The sequence below is a fragment of the Diabrotica virgifera genome, chromosome 8 (assembly GCF_917563875.1).
Source record: "Diabrotica virgifera virgifera chromosome 8, PGI_DIABVI_V3a".
NCBI lineage: Eukaryota > Metazoa > Arthropoda > Insecta > Coleoptera > Chrysomelidae > Diabrotica > Diabrotica virgifera.
The window spans coordinates 56600638-56617483 of NC_065450.1; the positions used below are offsets into that span (position 1 = coordinate 56600638).

A 16846-nucleotide genomic window follows, 5' to 3' on the forward strand; every position below is an offset into this window, starting at 1 on the left:
CCCAGAGGTCCTAGAACGTCTTAAATCGAGAAAAGAAGAATTTTTAGGTTTTATTTTTTTGTGAGCGCAATTTTACTTTAAAAAATCTGAAAAAATTCAAGAAGGTGTATCTTTTAATACAAAACAACCTGATTTTTTTCAGATTTTTGTAATAAAAAATGAGCCCAGGAAAATTTTTTGAAATTTTCCAACTTTTAAATAGTATTTTTTGTGTACTTTTGCCGTTCTTTTCAATGGCAGAGGCAGAATTTTTAATATCTGAGCGAAAAGAGCGAAAAAATCGAAAAAACCGTTTTTGGCTGTCTAGAGATGCATCTCGGGACAGTCAATTTTAGGATTTAGGATCCTGACTACAACAAACAAAAAAAAAAACTAAAAGTGTGAATTTTGTCAGAAAATTTGGTATGTATGGTTATAACAATATTTGGAACAACTTTTCCAAATATCTTTTCGATATCTCTAACGTGAAGCAAATCGAATAGCATATCGAAAATTCACCCTGTTTGTGGATTCGCAGTAGGCCGCGTTTAAAATTTAAAGTTCAGTTAATTTTTTTAAAAATTGTGAACCAGCAACCTGTATGACTGTGCAAAATTTCAAATATGTATATTTTGATAGCCGAAATATAGGGGTGTCTTCATCTTAAATGTGACACACTGTATCTTATCAATTCGATAATTTATTGCAACTAATATAGTCGTATTTTTATAGATTCAAAATATACAATCAAAATACTGACTAATTCACTAATTTTATCATAAAATGTTCAAATTGGTTGCATTGAAGTACTGAGCCAATTTATGCGTATTAATATAATATTATTATAATTATAATTATAATTAATTATAATAAAGTTTTATGTATAGAAACCCTCAAGTATCTCGGAAACGGCTTGCACGATTTTTATAGGTTTTGGTGGGTAGGGGTTTTCTAATGCAGCCGATATTACAGTGATAATTACAGATTTTCCGTTTTTCTGGAAATCTAATGAACTTCCTTATTTCAAATGGAAACCCTGTATATATTTTTTGCTATATTTATTAAAAAAAAATTTTAACAAATTATAAAAATAAATTTTTTTGGCCCGTGTAGACATTATTTTACGTTCTTTGGATCATTGGGAACAAAAAAGGTCTTTTGTAATTTGTCTCTAAAGCTAATCGTTTACGAGTTATAAAAAATTTAAAACTGAAAATAATCGAACAATGACGATTTGCAAGGTTCAAAAACACAAATAAAAAATATTATTTTTGAAACTGCGGAGTACCCAAATTCCAGCTAAATCCTTCTTCCAGGGACTCGCTATAAAATTTTTGGGCAAGTTTTATTCTAAAACATTGCTTTTTAATAAATGTTAATGAAGCGCATATGAGAGGACGGGCGCTGCATTAACAACTAAAAAACAATATTTTAGAATGAAACAAGCTCAAATTACTTACTGTTAACTGATAAAATAAGGATTTAGCTTAAACTTCTGTACTTCGCAGTTTCAAAAATAATATTTTTGATTTTTGTTTTTTAACCTTGAAAATCGTCATTATTCGATTTCTTTTCAGTTTTAACATATTTATAACTCGAGAACGACTAACTTTAGAGAAAAATTATTAGAGAACTTTTTTGTTCCCAATGGTTCTAAGAACGTAATATATGTAGCAATAACTCCGAAATTATGGCCTTTAGGTATAGGGATTATAACATGGAAAATAATCAGTATTTCTGAACGACTTCAAAACGCAAAAAATATACGCGAAAAATAGTTCCATTTGAAAAAAGAAAGTTAATTAGATTTTCAGAAAAACGGAAGATCAGACAACAATGTAAGTATTACTATAGTATCGGCCACATTAGAAAACTCCTACGCACCACAATCTATAAAAATCGTGCAAGCTGTTTCCGAAATAATTGAGGGTTTCCATACATAAAACTCACTCTGTATATTATATTATTACACATTAATTTGTTCAATACTTCAATACAATCAATTTGAACTTTTTATGATAAAATTAGTGAATTAGTCAGTATTTTGATTGTATATTTTGAATCTATTAAAAATACGACTATACGACTTAGTTGCAATAAATTATTAAATTGATAAGATACAGAGTGTCGCATTTAAGATGAAGACACCCTTATGTTTCGGCTATCAAAATATATACAGATTTGAAATTTTGCACAGTCATACAGGGTGACGGTTCGACGGTTGACAATTTTTAAAATAGTCAACTGAACTTTAAATTTGAAACGCGGCCTACTGCGAATCCACAAGGGTGAATTTTCGATATGCGATTCGATTTGTTTCGCGATAGAGATAACGAAAAAAGTTATTTGGAAAAGTTGTTTCAAATATTATTATAACCCCACATACCAAATTTTATGACAAAATTCACACTTTTAGTTTTTTTTTTCAGTTGCAGTCAGGATCTTAAATCCTAAAATTGACTGTCCCGAGATGCATCTCGAGACAGCCAAAAACGGTTTTTTCGATTTTTTCGTTCTTTCCGCTCAAATATTAAAAATTCTGCCTCTGAAAGTACACAAAAAAATACTATTTAAAAGTTGGCCAAATCATATTATCATAACCTAAATATTTTTTGAAAATTTGAAAAATTTTTCCTGGGCTCATTTTTTATTACAAAAATCTGAAAAAAAAAACAGGTTGTTTTGTATTCAAAAGATACAACCTCTTGAATGTTTTCAGATTTTTTAAAGTAAAATTGCGCTCACAAAAAAATAAAACCTAAAAGTTCTTCTTTTCTCGATTTAAGACGTTCTAGGACCTCTGGAAAGCTAAAAATTTGCATGAGGGCATAATTTTACATCCTTTATCGAAAACATAAGTAGCGGGGCTGATCGGTGCGGGGGCATTTTTGACCATCTTATCCCGCTAGAGCCTTTTTCATCTCTTGTCGCATTGCATTCTTTTTCGGCATGGGGAAATAACCAGGATTGTTTAGTCCTTCGTCATACATTTTTGGATTTTGTGAGGATACTAATGTACCTAAAATTTCAGAGAGGCGCCGTTCAACGATTCTGTTGCATAGTACTTCCGATAGCTCGGCATTAAGGCGAGAGTCCTGGCTGTTTAGTTTGTCTAAGACAATTTTCATGATTGTGTCGGCTGTTATAAAAGTGGTTTCTCTTCAGCAAAGAGCTTCTACAGCCAGTTTCACCGGTTGAAGAATAGTGATCAACTCATTGAATATTGACCACTCGCCAGCAGAGAATTATATCACAGGATCAATATTTATCAACGCTTTATTGATGCAAACTTTTAGGCTGTAGAAACGTTCCAGCGTACTAAGCAAACTGTTGCCAACTCACGACTTTGAATAAAGAGGCTAATGAGGACTTGAAGTAACTTATTTCCAATTCGACAAGTTTGCAGATCCGCTCTGCTGGATCTAGCATGTAAAAAAAACGCTTGATTCTGCTGGATTGCTGGTAGATGCTATTCAAATGGTCTCCCAGATGTGCTGGCTTTTGAGTTTTGTGATCGTTAACAGGACAAAAATATCTTCTTCTTCTTCTTTTTATATAAACATTACTCTGTCTGTTTTTCAATGTGCCTCCAGTAATTTGTCATTCCATCGTTTTCGTGGTCTTCCCACTGATCGTCTTCCTTTTGGGGAACCGTATCTCGCCGTCCTTACTACTCTATTTGTTGTCATTCGGCTTATGTGGTCGTTCCATTCTACTCTTCTGCTTTTCACCCAGTTATTAATGTTGTCCACCTTGCATCTCCTTCGTATATCTGCACTTCTAGCTCTATCCCACAGCGTCTTACCATCGATTTTTCGCAATGTTTTCATCTCTGCTATTTCTAGCATTCTCTTTGTCCTTTCTGTATCAGGTCGTGTTTCTGCCGCGTATGTCATTATTGGCCTGATGACTGTTTTGTAAATTCTGCCCTGTCACTTCTTTTCCGATGTTTTTATTTCTCCATATTGTTTCATTCAGGCAACCTACGGCTCTGTTTGCTTTATTCACCTGATCTTCCACTTCTGTTTCGAGCTTTCCGTAACTGCATAGTGTGATGCCTAGATATTTAAACTCCATGACTTGTTCTATTATGTGACCCTCCAGCTCTAATTTACACCTTATTAGATCTGCTGTTATAACCATGCATTTAGTCTTTTTTGGGAAAATTAACATGTTAAATTTTCTAGCGGTTATATTAAATTCGTGCAGCATACGTTGTAAATCATCTTCACTTTGAGAGATTAGTATTGCGTCGTCTGCATAGCAGATTATTTTAAGTTGTTTTTCTCCCATTTGGTATCCTTTTCTTGTTCTTACTTTTTTTATTATTTCATCCATGATCAGGTTGAACAACAGAGGACTTAGGGAATCTCCCTGTCTTATCCCATTACCAGCTTCAATTGGGTCAGTTAGTTCTTCATCTACTTTTACTTTTATTGTGTTGTTCTGGTAGATATTTTCGATCGTTTTAATTATTCCTAGAGGTACGTCTCTTGCGTACAATAAATGGATAACGTCCTTTAATTTTCCCTGTCAAATGCCTTCTTAAGGTCCACGAAACATAATTATGCCGGTTTGTTGTAATCTAACAATTTTTCTTGAATCTGCCTCATTATAAATATAGCGTCGGTGCATGATTTTCCCGACCTAAAACCTTGTTGTTCTTCTGCTAATGTTATAATTTTATTCAGTTTGTTTGTTATCACTTTGGTCGTTAATTTTAGTGTTGTGTTTAATAAATTAATTCCTCTGTAATTCTCCGGGTCCGATTTTTCTCCCTTTTTGAAGAGAGGCATTAGAATGCTTGATCTCCATTCTTGTGGTATTTTGTTTTGTTCTATTATTTACAAAAATATTCAAAAATTAAAAATATAATGCAGGGAAAGATAGAAGGGAAAAGGAATACAGGTCGTAGAAAAATGACATGGTTGCGAAATTTGAGAGAGTGGTTTGAATGAGCGCTTTAGATTAGCTGTATATCAGATCTAAATAGCCTTGATGATTTCCAATCTCTCACGGAAGTGACACAAGAAAACGAAGAAGAACTTTGTCTTATTTTAGTACTCTCTCTAACAAACTGGTTTGTTTATTTTTTTTATATGAGAACAGGAGATGTATCTCTACAGTATTTTAAGATTTTCTTTATACAGTATGCCAATTTTAAAAGGTGCCACCCCCTATAGTTTGGTCCCTACAAAAAGTCTAAAAATGTGGAAAATCTCGCCAAACTTACTTGTGAGGGGGGTATTTTGTAGGCAAGTTTTCAACTACCTTACATTAACCTTCGGATGACCAAGCGGAGGAAATTGTGACCTCAGCGTATGTCTTTCTTTAATAAATCCAAAAGTATTTTCAATTTTTAACTCATTATTTTTTTATTTGACTTTAATATCCTTCTAGATATTCTCATATTTTAAAATAAAAAAAATTCTCTATATTTTACGAATAAAAAATATAGGTATTCTGAAGTTGATGTTGTCTATTATGTGTAATTTCAAGTAGTTTTACGCCAATGACGTCGACTTTGCAAAGTAACAAGACACTTACTCAACATACACACTACACATGACACTAATACTCATGTTGTGACTGGCTGAATGACATAAAGTCCATGCCATAAAAAAAACTTCATTTTTTGTTAATTGTCATTTTTGACATTTTTGACCTGGGGTCATTTTCCCCCCCTTGGTCATCCGTGTAACAAAAAAAGGTTGGTCATCTAAAGGTTAACCCTCTAGCGGGGGCGGACACAACCCCCAAAATCGTTAATGGATAGGGCGGTTTAGTGATACCTAACTATAAAGGTCGTTAAACCATCTTTTCAAAAATATCAAAATATCACACTTATTATATTACTTTTGGAAAAATCAAGTAAAACCGTACAGATATCAAGTATCGAGTTCAGAACTCCAAATTTTTTTTTAAGTATTGAACTCCAAATTGAATTTTTTTGAGTATTGGAATATTTTGAATATTGGTTTTGAAGTATTTTTGAAAAATAAAGTGAGACTGCAAAGATATTACGTATCGTATTCATAACTCCAAAAATAGATGGTACCACGCTCTATAATTTAGTCCCTAAAGAAAATCTAAAAATATGCAAAAACATGTTAAATTTATTTAAGAGGGGGACATTTTGTAGACCAGTTTTTAGCTTAATTACATCAACTCTATAGCGGGGAGGGACACAACATACCAAATCTCTTTTGAAGGGCTGTTGAGAGGTATCTCATTTTAAAGGTGGTTTAACCACATTTTCAAAAATACCACATACATATTTTTTCTTTTTAGTACTTTTGGAAAAATCAAGTGACCCCGCGCGTTAACATATATAAACTATCGGGCTCAGAACTCCAAATTTTTTTTGGGGTAGGTATTGAACTCCAAATTGATTTTTTTTGAATACTTATTGGACTATTTTGAGTATTTTTTGGAGTATTTTTTAAAAAATCAAGTAAAACCGTAAGGACATTAAATATCGAGTTCACAACTCCAAAAAATGATTTTTCCAATATTCTTCGAAAAGTATTAAAAAGAAATATAGTGTATGTGGTATTTTTGAAAAGGTAGTTGAACAGCCTTTAAAATGGGGTATCATATATTTCTTTCTAAATTAGACAATCAGGAATGAAAGGACGAAAAATTTAAACAATATAATAATTGCTACTAGTTGAATAAAAACAACATTTATTTAAACCATTTAGGACATTTAACATTTAGTTTATATCGATGGAAAAACAAATTTTCATTACTACACTAAGTAGTTAAGGTTAAGTCTTCACTAAATGTTTTCCAGCCGAACACTTAGTGAGACTCAAAGTACTCAAAGTTAAAAATGGGAGAGTTTAACAGTGTATCAGTACAATTTTAGAATGAATCTTAAGCTAGCGATTAAAATGAGCTGCGCCTTTGCGTTGAGCCTGTCGTTTTAGTTCTGTTTCGTTGATCGCTTGTCCTGAAACAAAATAAATTGGATAAATATAAGTTACAATAATTAATAAATACATATATTTTATCAAAAATGAATAACCATTTTCAATTTCGTTGCAACACGAAACTAGAGCTGCATCATTATTCCAGTTCAATCAGAGAGTGCAGCAAGCACCTCTACCGGTTTAGAAATTTATTAGTCTCTCATCAGGAAGCACATTGCTGTTCTCTCTGACCCAACCAGAATAAACTCCGGCGTGCAATTATGGATTGCATGGGATGCCCGAGGCAGGGATGCCCGAAGTAACGAAATATCAGGGATGCCCTAGCGGCAACTGCTAGCAAAAGACTAAGTTTTCAATCTAATAGTACATAAAACAATACCAAAAATAATACTCTACATCCCACCAGACTGAAATCAATGGGAACCTTCTCTGGTTACACCTCCGAGGCTTCTAAAATTTGCAAGCCATAACGGATGCTGAAACTAAAGAAGATGAGGGAATTTTACAATTTATAATTCACGTCCCATCTGCTCAGCGCGGTAAAGTTCCAACGAGAATGGTTCCCTTCGTACTCCAATCAGAGTAATAACCCGGGAGATAGTGTCAAAGGACCACGTAACACTCCTTATGGAAAAGTGGTCCCGGTCAAATTTGATGAAAGTTTGGTCAATGATATTTCTTGATGTATAGATTAAAAAAGTCCATGGCACCTGAAGTTCTGAAGTTATTGGATTCGAGTGCTCGGTTTACGTTAAGTGCACTAATTTACGGTCAAATGAACGAAAACATTTATTATTAGAAGAAGAGAAACTCATGTTCTTCATACATACTTGCGTGTTGTATATGAATTCGTGGTCAAAAATAGTTGGATCGTGTTTTAGTTTTCAAGAAAACAAAAGAAGTGCGGTATAAAATGTGCTGCTAGATCGATATAAGCATTATCATGTTTTCATGAATGCTTCTCAGTTATGCAATACCAGCAAAACTGCAGTTTGGCCTTATCTTTAGAAAACTACTGAAGAGTGGCGGATCTAGGGGGGATAGGGGTAATTCCACCGGTAAAATGTTCCAGAATTAATGAAAAAACTTTATTTAACATAAATGAACGAGATGGAGCCATCAAAACACATTTATAACCAAAGAGTGTGACGAAAAGACGTAGGCCCAGAGCACGGGCGCCCATATAAAAATTTTTAGGGGGGGCCAAACGTGAAGATGTTGCACATTATATTTTGTATACTTTGAATAACCATATAATATAATTTAAAGCACCCGAAAAGCCAGGGCGGCCATGCCCCCCCTGCCCATGGGTATGGGCGCCCATGGCCCAGAGTATGATTTAAGGACCAGAGAGAATGAGTTACGGGTGTTAAGAGTACGAAATTGGAAAACCAAGGCGGAGGATAGAATGGAATTGAAGCTGATTTCGAACAGGCCGAGATCCACTAGGGGTTCTATAGCCAATGATGATGAGCTTTTTAATACAAAATATTATGGAGAATGATGTTGTAGGGTTACTTTTATAGCTATAATATTCATACTTAGGTATAATCATAATAAACTTTTCTCTCTGTGTTTTTTAAACAAACAAAAATGAAATATAATTTGTCATTTCGTCTCTTTACTTAAATGGTTAGATATAATCCTGATACTTATATTATACGCATTTGCAATAGGCAAAGACTAAGTTACATCTTCAAAAACTACTAGTGTACGCAGATTTGTCACTAATTTTTTTACAATTACTAGGTATCGGACATAAGATGCCAGCCCTTTTGTTACTTGGGCAAAAGTAACTTTCAACTGAAGATGCTAATAACTCACGCATTATTACGAAAAATCGATGGATTGTAGAAGGAAGAAATGGTCATTTACGCTCTATCTTTAAATTCTTTGCCAATCCTATAAACATGCACCATGCAAAAAAAACTAAATGATTTTTACCGTATTGCTGGTGCACTATTAAATAAATATCACCCACTGATCCACATGCAAGGTGCTACAGCTGAAGCAGCTGAACAGTTATTACAGAGGTTACTAATTCCCAATGTTGTACAAGCTAGAGTTTAGACTGATAATCTGATTAGAAGAAATGGTCAATGGAGAATGTTTCATAATCATGATTTTGCTAACTTTCCTGTTTTCGACTTAGACTACCTAAAAGACCTTATGATTGGGATATATCACATTAAAGTGGCACCATCTTACATACAAGATAAAATAATAAGAGAAAATGACGAAGAGTTTCAAATTGATGAGAATATGGATGAATCGGGATTCATAAGAGTTCGAATATTTTCTAGGTTTCGGCAAGCTACAAAACACCAAGTATTCATTTCCTATACGGTTAATGAAGATAATGATGAAGATGAGCCTGCAGAAGAACCGATTAAAGGATGCTACTGTACCTGTCAATCTGGTGCGAGAACTGTAGGTACTTGTGCTCATATCACCAGTGTGTTATGGTTTTTAGGCTTTTCAAGACATCAACCTAATGTTAAGTATCCTGATAGGTCGTTAGTTAACACGACGTATGATGCATCTAACCGAAATCAGCAAAATGTTAACGTACAAATAGTCGAAGATGATTTAAACCCGATTTTTCCATAGACAATTGTAATTATTATTTAGCATATCGATCTAGCAGCACATCGATCTAGCATATCGAAAACATGATAATGCTTATATCGATCTAGCAGACATTTTATACCGCACTTCTTTAGTTTTCTGAGGACTTTTCGAAGGTTTTCTGAAGACTAAAATTCGATCCAACTACATATTTTTGACCACGAATTCATATACAACACAAAAGTATATATGAAGAACATGAGTTTTTCTTCTTCTAATAATAAATATTTTCGTTCACTTGACCGTAAATTAGTGCACTTAACGTAAACCGAGCACTAGAATCCAATAAATTCAGAAGGCTGTAACTCGAGAATAGTAGTTATTCAGACCCAGGTGCCATGGACTTTTTTAATCTACACATCAAGAAGTATCATTGACCAGACTTTTATCAAATTTGACCGGGACCACTTTTCCATAAGGAGTGTTGCGTGGTCCTTTGATCGGAGCATTTTAGCATGGCTGTTTTCTTTTTATTTAGTTAGGTGTTCCAATGCTTATTAACAAATAATGTGTCAGCTGGCCCAAAACCGGGAATTTTAGGCAAGAAAAGGTAAAATATGAAACTTGATGGAGAAACGCTACAACGTATATGTCAAATATTTATCTCCGTGACTTATATCTACTAATGGCATAGAGTACTTGGCTCCTAGCTTTCACTCAGACGGCCCGGGTTCAATTCCTGCCGTTAATTTTTTTTTAAATTAACATTTTATTTTGAAAAATAATTATTTTTATAATACTAGGTTTTTATTATTTATACTAGACAATATAAAAAAGTCTGTATGTGTTGTATAGAATCGTAAAATATGCATTTGATCATATTATTATGATTGACCTTAATAAGCAAATTTGTTGTACATGAACCCCTGAAGGTTCCTGAGATGGTACGACCAATCTTAGTGAAGAGGGGGTGCCCCCCCGACATTCTTTTTTATTTTTGGGACAAACTGGTTTTTCTTAATTTTATATGATGTAGAACCAAAAGATATATACAACCCTAATTTTTCACTTTTCTATCACCAACCCTCATTTTTTAATAGCAATCTAAATATTTCCCTATTCTCTATGACATATATAAAAAATTTTTGCCACGTGCATGATGCAGCTGACGCTTTTTTATTACAATCTAAAATTCATAAATTATTGATTTACACTTTTTAATCTTTGCCACACTAGTCCAAGAATATTATTAGCTAGCTAACCCGGTATACTTCGCACCGCCTTAGATCTAACTAATGTTTGAAAGTTATCTAAAATACCTAAAAATTACCAGAAAGCCAAAAAGTACTCAAAAATATGGCGTATACTTTTTTCTACCAAATGCATAGTTTACGACTCTATAAGGGACATATAGACAAACATTAATTTTTATGTATTATAGAGAATAAGGAAATATTTACAAAACTGGTATTTAAAAAATGGGGGTTGGTGATAGAAAAGTGAAAAAATAGGGTTGTGTGTATCTTTTGGTTCTACATCATATAAAATTAAGAAAGAACAGTTTGTCCCAAAAAAATAAAAAATAATGTCGGTGGAGGGGGGGGGGGGCATAACCCTTTACACTTAGCATGGTCGTACCATCTTAGGAACCTTCAGGGGTTCATGTACAACAAATTTGCTTATTAAGGTCAATCATAATAACACGATCACGTGCATAGTTTACGATTCTATAAAAGACATACAGACTTTTTATATTGTCTCATATAAATAATAAAAACGTAGTATTATAAAAATAATTATTTTTCAAATTAAAATATTAATTTTAATAACAAAAAAAAATTCAACGTCAGAAATTGAACCCGGGCCGTCCGAGTGAAAACTAGGAACCAAGTACTCTATGCCATTAGTAGATATAAGTCACGGAGATAAATATTTGACATATACGTTGTAGCGTTTTTCCATCAAGTTTCATATTTTACCTTTTCTTGCCTAAAATCCCCGGTTGGGCCAGCTGACACATCATTTGTTAATATGCATTGGAACACCTACCTAAATAAAAAGAAAACAAGCATGCTAAAATTCTCCGGTCAAATTTGACACTACCTCCCGGGCTATAAACATGTAAATCAAAAATGAATAACCATTTTCAATTTCGTTGCAACACGTTACAGCCGCATTATACTCTAGTTCAATCAGAGAGTGCCTCCTGATGAGAGACTAATAAGTTTCGAAACCGGTAGAGGTGTATTTATTGCTGAGAAACTTATTCTGGTTTCCATAATATTTTCACTTGCTGTTTATGGAAGTAAATGTGAAGCAGTGTCGGTAGTTCATCAATTTGTTCTCTGAGAAGCAGTTCTTCTATTAACTTTCCTTTACTCGCGCCAATTTTTTGTGATCGAATACTCGCGCACGGTTCAGAAGACCGGGTCCAAAAATATGGGTCAGCAATATTTAAAAAAACTTTTTTTTTGCAAAATTGTGTATAATTATAATATTTAATGAATATATTATTATGATCACAGAATTTTGTAGATATGCGTTTGTGTCAAAAATATACAGGGTGTCTGCGTAACTTGGAACCATATGGGAAACTTTTTTAATATCAATTTTACGAAAAAAGTCATTCTTTATAAAGTGCTCTGCATAGTCTAAAACCTAAGATGCAATCATCAGATATCAAATTTTGTCAACAGTATACGAAGTATATCAAAAAATATGAATTTCGCTCAAGAGCAAACTACCTTTATATTTCAAAATATCAAAAAATTTTATTATGAAAAGTTATTTGTAATTAAAAACCATATTCAAATATGCAATAACAGCCTTCTACATGAAAAAAAAAAAAAATTCTGAAATTTTCCTAAATTACCGATCCCGAACATCATTTTTATTTATTAGACATGTAATAACTCTTTTATTAATAATTTTAGGAAAAAAAGTTATTCTCCATAAAAATCTGTACATGGTCTAAACCTCAAGATGCAACCATGAGTCATCCAAGTTTGTTAATTTTGTACGAGGTGTGTCAAATACTTATTTCTAAATTCATATTATTTGACACACCTCGTATAAAATTAACAAATTGGGATGACTCATGGTTGCATCTTGAGGTTTAGACCATGCATAGTTTTTTATGAAGAATAAATTTTTTTCCTAAAATTATTAATAAAAGAGTAATTACATGTCTAATAAATAAAAATGATGTTCGGAATCGGTAACTTAGGAAAATTTCAGAAATTTTTTTTAAGTAGATGGCTGTTATTGCATATTTGAATATGGTTTTTAATTACAAATAACTTTTCATAATAAAATTTTTTGATATTTTGAAATATAAAGGTAGTTTGCTCCTGAGCGAAATTCATATTTATTGGCATACCTCGTATACTGTTCACACAATTTGATATCTGATGATTGCATCTTAGGTTTTAGACTATGCAGAGCACTTTATAAAGAATAACTTTTTTTCGTAAAATTGATATTAAAAAAGTTTCCCATATGGTTCCAAGTTACGCAGACACCCTGTATTACTTTAATCAAAAGTAACTTAGTTCATCATCTTCTTCATACGTTTTCCTCGTCAGTCGATACTTCCTCAAATAATTTTAATAATCTTTGCTTCTCCTTCTCGCAATCCATATCTGAATATAAATAAACAAATACATAAACATTGAAAATAAGAAAAAGATCTTAAATTATCTTACTTTTATACTATTATATTAAAACTATCGAAGTCTGATCCAAACACAAAGATTTGTGCACAAATACTCGCACCCGGTGTACCGCACCGTGTTGTCAAATAACAAAAGTACAATTTTTTTTTAAATTGCATGTGGACTTCGCTCACAGTTGACTGACGACTGACGAGGTATATGCAGCAGCAATTCAAAATTCCCAATACAATCAGAGTTACAGGAAGTTATTTACAGGGGCGGTCTCACACACCATGTGCGAGTAACGGATGGTCAAAAGAACACGAACAGTCTGGAACATATTTTGGACAATAATAACGAGACAATAAAAAAATAGAAAAATTTTTGTTGAAAATAAAAACAAATCGACAATGTGTTTATCAAATTAAATTTCGACACTGTGGTTGTCAATGTAGTAAAATAGAATTAAATCCATATAATTCGTGTAATTCCTTCATGCAGACACATATATGATCTTGAATTTTCCAAAGATCCAGCAACTCTTAAGTTTTACGAAAGTTTTTTGTTGACATTTATGGAACTTCTCAACGTCCTGAAATCAAGTGTGCCTAGCAATTATTGTTAGTTAAAAACATTTTAATTTAGAATATATAATATTATCATTATACATATATTACATTAACATTTTTTGGTTTTATTTTTTAATATTAGACCAGTTTATAATATACCATTAAAGCTTTGTAGAATATTTTATTTAATTTATTCAATAATGCTGAACATCAAAATAATTTAATATACTCTATAATTTATACTCTAAAATAGATTTTCCATAGGACACTTCCAATTAGTACACGTTATTTTTAAAAGAACCAAGGATAATATATGTATAGATATACAGGGTGTTTGGTAAAGAATGGGCCACAGCTTAACCTTAGATTCCTGAGCTTAAAATAGGTCGCTAACTCACCTTAGTACGAAAGTTGATAATAACAATACAGGGTGTCAAAGTTAAACGTTTATATTATTTTATTCTTGAATATTTCCTGACAGGCATGGGTAACAACACGAAATTTGGTAAGTGGGGGTATTTTGGGACGAGAAATCTAAATTCGTCACCAAAAATGATGTATTACCGAAAGGGCGCCACATACGTCTTTCAGCGCTCATTTAAGCGCTCAACTGTTTTCGAGATAAACGCATAAACGCAATTTGCGATACAACATAATTTATGCTTAACTATTTAGATGGGAAATAAGCCACAATTAAATTGAAAAAATAATTTTATTAACGTTTCGAAGCCAAAATCGGGTTTCGTTGTCAAAATACAAAATACTACTAAAATAAACAAACATGTTGTTGCTAAGTAAAAAAATTCTTCTAATAATTTATTTAATCTGACTCATTTATATTGGCAATTCAGACGTATATTATACATTTTAAAGTAGAAGACTTTAAAATGATATCGCCAATATTTATAAGTTGCGTTCCTGGGACGACTTTACTAAAAGATAGTTCATTCGATTACATGAAATCAATCCCAACTCAAGAATATCATAATATATTATCAATATATTATAAATATTAGCGGTATCATTTTAAAGTCTTCTACTTTAAAATGTATAATATACGTCTTAATTGCCAATATAAATGAGTCAGATTGAATAAATTATTAGAAGAATTTTTTTACTTAGCAACAACATTTTTGTTTATTTTAGTAGTATTTTGTATTTTGACAACGAAACCCGATTTGGGCTTCGAAACGTCAATAATTTTTTTTTTCAATTTAATTGTGGCTTATTTCCCATCTAAATAGTTAATCATAAAAATGCCAGAAGGAAATAGCTTCAGAACAACATAATTTATTGCATAATATCATTGTAGTTAGACCCGAAAAATAAACTTGAAACCATAATAATTGTGTCATTTCTCATATTTATGTAATTGCATCGCAAATTTCATTTGAATAAATGTGTGATACATTTTTGGAAATTTTTATAGTTTTAAGTTATTTTTCGGGTGTAACTACAATGATATTATGCAAAAAATTATGTTGCCTCGCAGATTTAAAATGCGTTTATCTCGAAAACGGTTGAGTTTAGCGACATGAATATAGTTTACATTTTTTAAGTAAACATATAATAAAAGATTAGAGAATAAACATAGAGAATAAAAGTTTTACTTCAAAAAGTATGTAGAGTTGGTAGTAAAAAAAGTTGAATATATTAAATGAGCGCTGAAAGGCGTATGTGGCGCCCTCTGGGTAATACACCATTTTGGTGGCGAATTTAGATTTCTCGTTTCAAAAGACCCCCGCTTACCAAATTTCGTGTTATTATCCCATGCCTGTCAGCAAATATTCAAGAATAAATAAAACAAAAGTTTAACTTTGACACCCTGCATTTCTGTTATTACTATTATCAACTTTCATACTAAGGTAAGTTAGCTTAAATCGACCTATCGACCCTCAGGAATCTAAGGTTAAGCTATGGCCTATTCTTTACCAAACACCCTGTACATAACAAAAGCTGAAGTAATTTCTAAAGCTGCACTCATAAATCAGATGCATTTTCATGTAAATCATTCAAAACAATTGGTCTCAAAAATCAATCCGTTCACCACCGTATCCTTCTTGTAATTTCGCTCAGATCGGCAGAACAATGATTGAATGTTCGTATTTATTTTATTTCAATGTGTATTGAAGTTTTTCCAAACACAAATCAAATAACGAATAGAAAATTCCGTTCTAGCGGCTTTCCTGTAAATAACTACTAAAAAGATATTTACTTTTTCCAATTTCAACAAGTTTTTCCTTTAAATGAACTGGCTTTATTTCCATTATTAAGCATGAGCTTAACCTTGTTTCGAATAAAGTTCTAAAGGTAGTTGTCTTGCAGCAAAAGATTTAAAAAATCAAATTCTAATTTTTGAAACGAGATTTAAAACTAGATCATCATAGCATCCGCTGTCCTAGCCGCTCACTTTGGGCTCTTCCGATTCATTTGCCTCGGGGAATCCGTCCGCATTAAGATTTTGGTTCCGCAATTGGTTATGTGACTTGGCATCTTCAAAAAATTTTTTCCATTCGTTCCTGTACTTGCTTATTGTTACCCATGCTCTAACCCATCCATGAAGAGATAAAAGATGCATTTAAACAATTAAAAAGAGGAAAAGCTGCCGGAATAGACAATATCCCTGCTGAGTTAATCAAAGCAGACATCGAAACGTCCACATCTATATTGTACACACTTTTAAATAAAATTTGGAAAAACGAAGAGCTACCCAGAGAATGGACGCAAGGCTTAATTGTAAACATTCCTAAGAAGGGCGACACATCCAAATGTGAAATTTGGAAGCCGATCACCCTGCTATGCACAAGAATGAAGAAGGAATTTGATAAAGTTATAAGAGAAAACCAAGCTGGATTCCGGGCACGAAGATTCTGCATTGACCACATTTGTACGATGAGAACGATTATAGAGCAATCATTAGAGTGGCAGAATATGTGAACTTTATAGACTTCGAGAAAGCGTTTGATCGTGTAGATCGCAAAGCCTTATGGAAATTGCTAGAGAAATACGGAATACCTCCCAAGTATATCAGAATTATAAAACTGTTCTACGAAGGGTCCACAACACGCATAGTCCACGAAGGCAAGTTAACAGAACAAATAGATATTGGTACAGGAGTAAGGCAAGGCTGTGTGCTTCTCCA

General features: G+C 32.7%; 1 protein-coding gene across 1 annotated transcript in view; it reads right to left on the reverse strand.

Annotated features, from left to right (window-relative positions):
• Nucleotides 1-6649: 6649 nt before the first annotated feature.
• LOC114339254 (uncharacterized) overlaps nt 6650-16846 on the reverse strand; it is a 265488-nt gene continuing 255291 nt past the window's right edge. Inside the window, exon 5 of the mRNA XM_028289881.2 lies at nt 6650-6934. Within this exon, the coding sequence (XP_028145682.1) occupies nt 6908-6934 (27 nt within the window). The 3' untranslated portion in view covers nt 6650-6907. The remainder of the gene's footprint in view (nt 6935-16846) is intronic.